A 2,464-nucleotide genomic window follows, 5' to 3' on the forward strand; every position below is an offset into this window, starting at 1 on the left:
CTACTGGCCTTACTTCAAGCTATCTGCCCATCTCAGCCTCCCAAAGCACTGGGATTACAGTCATGAGCCAACTTGCCTGGCCAGATAAAGGTCTTAAGCACGGCTCCTTCCTGCTCTAGGTAGAGAAACCCAGGACCAGTGGGAGGTGGGGTGGGCTCTTTCTTTAGCTTTTGCTTTGCTGATGATATCATTGGTCTCTTCAGGAGATGCACAGAGTAGCAGGGGCCCTGGAGGGCAGGGCCTGAATCCTGATTGCCCTACTGCTGGGAGGACACACGCAGCCGAAGATGAATTTGGGAAAAGTAGCCACTTGCTACTTTAACTATGGAAGAGCAGGGCCACAGTGAGATGGAAATAATCCCATCAGAGTCTCATCCCCACATTCAATTACTGAAAAGCAACCGGGAACTTCTGGTCACTCGCATCCGCAACACTCAGTGTCTGGTGGACAACTTACTGAAGAATGACTACTTCTCCACCGAAGACGCTGAGATTGTGTGTGCCTGCCCCACCCAGCCCGACAAGGTGCCCCGGGGACAGGGATGGGCATGGGCATTGTGTGGACCCGGGGAGCTGGAAGAGGCCTCTCCCTGCTGATCTGAATGAAGAGCGTGGGAGTTTAGTCCAGGGGGCAGGGCTGCACTTTGGGGTACTAATAGCACACAAATGCCTGGGTTAGCAGGTTGCACAATCAGGTCTTTCATTCCTGTGTTTGTGTCTGGAGCAAACCCTGACATCTCAGTTCTCATTGCTGTGTGTATTGGTTCTCAGACACTTCATTTTTGGATCCTCTTTAAATTAGGAGGGAAAAAGAACATAAGCATAAAAGCATCCCCAGCAGCGATGTTCGTTCAGTGCCTCTGAAGACTGGAGGGTGCTCGCTGCTGGGTGAGACTCGGAGGGGAACCGCCTCAGGTTCAGGAATGATGACATCCCACGGTGGGTCCACAGCGAAGGATCTTCCCCGCTCCACTGTGGGGCGCCTTAACAGCCCTTACTTTCACTGAAGTTTTGCGTTATCTCCTGAAAAATAAAATGGAGACCACAAATTCCTTCTTGGTTAGAGGAATGACACAACCCGTTTATGACATGACCCCGCTGGGATTCAGAAGAGACCAGGACTGTTTCTGGGGGAAGCAGTAGCACACTCGTGTGCTTTGTTCTCTTCTCTTGGTTTGTTTTCCTACATTTTTAACAAGAGAAAAAGCCGTTTTTAACGTATGGCCTGTCACCCTCCTGCTGTGTGGCCCGGGTGCCCACCTCATTATGCCCAAGGGGTAGCTCTCCCCTCTCCACTCTCATTCCTGCACGCCAGTTGTGTCAGGTTAAGAGGGACAAGGAGAAGGCTGGGCACCATGGCTCATGCCTGTAATCCCAGCACTTTGGGAGGCCGAGGCAGATGGATCACCTGAGGTCGGGAGTTTGAGACCAGCCTGGCCAACATGGTGAAACCCCGTCTCTAATAAAAAAACAAAAATTAGCCGGGTGTGGTGGCGGGCGCCTGTAATCCCAGCCACTTGGGAGGCTGAGGCAGGAGAATCCCTTGAACCTGGGAGGTGGAGGTTGCAGTGAACCAAGATTGTGCCATTGCACTCCAGCCTGGGTGACAGAGTGAGACTCTGTCTTAAAAAAAAAAAAAAAAAAAAGGGAAAAGAAGGGAGAAAATTCCATAGCTACTTGTCTGTCCTTTTTATTTTTCGGCTCATGGAAGCCTCCTGGTTCCTTAGAGCTGGGTGGTTTTATTTCTTGCTCAGGAGGTCATTTTTCAGATTTTAGGGCTCCAACATGTTGACTGTCACAGCAGCTGGGGGGATGGCATAGCTACCAGCTGTAGTAAGAACTCAGAGCCTTGCCCTGAGCCTGCCTGAGGGTCCTTACGGTAGGAGGATGCCTCTCATGCCAGCCCGTGCCCTCATGCTTGTGTCGCCTCCAGGTCCGCAAAATTCTGGACCTGGTACAGAGCAAGGGTGAAGAGGTATCCGAGTTCTTCCTCTACTTGCTCCAGCAACTCGCAGATGCTTACGTGGACCTCAGGCCTTGGCTGCTGGAGATCGGCTTCTCCCCTTCCCTGTTCATTCAGAGCAAAGTCGTGGTCAACACTGACCCAGGTAGGAGTCAGCCCCAGCGAGACTGCAGGCACCAGTGCAAGCAGGGCCCTGGGGTTTGGTAATGGCTGGGTCAGCCCTGAGTGCCACCTCAGGAAGCAGGCCCAGGTGCTACTTTGGGTTTAGAAAGAAACAGCGGAACCCTGTCACCCAAGTGCAGCCCAGGTGGCTGCTATTGAACTGTCCACACCTTGATGGTCTGGTTTATAGAAGGGCCTGTGGAAGTGTGAGAATGGCCTCTGTTCTAACCGCTTGCTTTCTTCCTATTCTGACATATGTAGACATTTTAATGGTTGCACAAATTCAAGGTTGTATTTTTTTTTCTTTAAAAAAAATCTTTAGCTGGACATGGTAGCACA

General features: G+C 51.4%; 1 protein-coding gene across 3 annotated transcripts in view; it reads left to right on the top strand.

Moving 5' to 3' along the window:
* The window catches only part of NOD1 (nucleotide-binding oligomerization domain containing 1), a 51,218-nt gene that overhangs the window by 22,648 nt on the left and 26,106 nt on the right, over window positions 1-2,464 (top strand). For 2 of the 3 annotated variants that reach the window (XM_011972214.1, XM_011972216.1), the window contains one exon: window positions 1,934-2,108. In XM_011972214.1, the coding sequence (XP_011827604.1) occupies window positions 1,934-2,108 (175 nt within the window). Of the gene's footprint in view, window positions 1-209; window positions 526-1,933; window positions 2,109-2,464 lie in introns of those variants that run through there. The other variant, XM_011972215.1, reaches the window with a different exon arrangement.

Source organism: Mandrillus leucophaeus, unplaced genomic scaffold, assembly GCF_000951045.1.
Source record: "Mandrillus leucophaeus isolate KB7577 unplaced genomic scaffold, Mleu.le_1.0 Scaffold128, whole genome shotgun sequence".
Lineage (NCBI taxonomy): Eukaryota > Metazoa > Chordata > Mammalia > Primates > Cercopithecidae > Mandrillus > Mandrillus leucophaeus.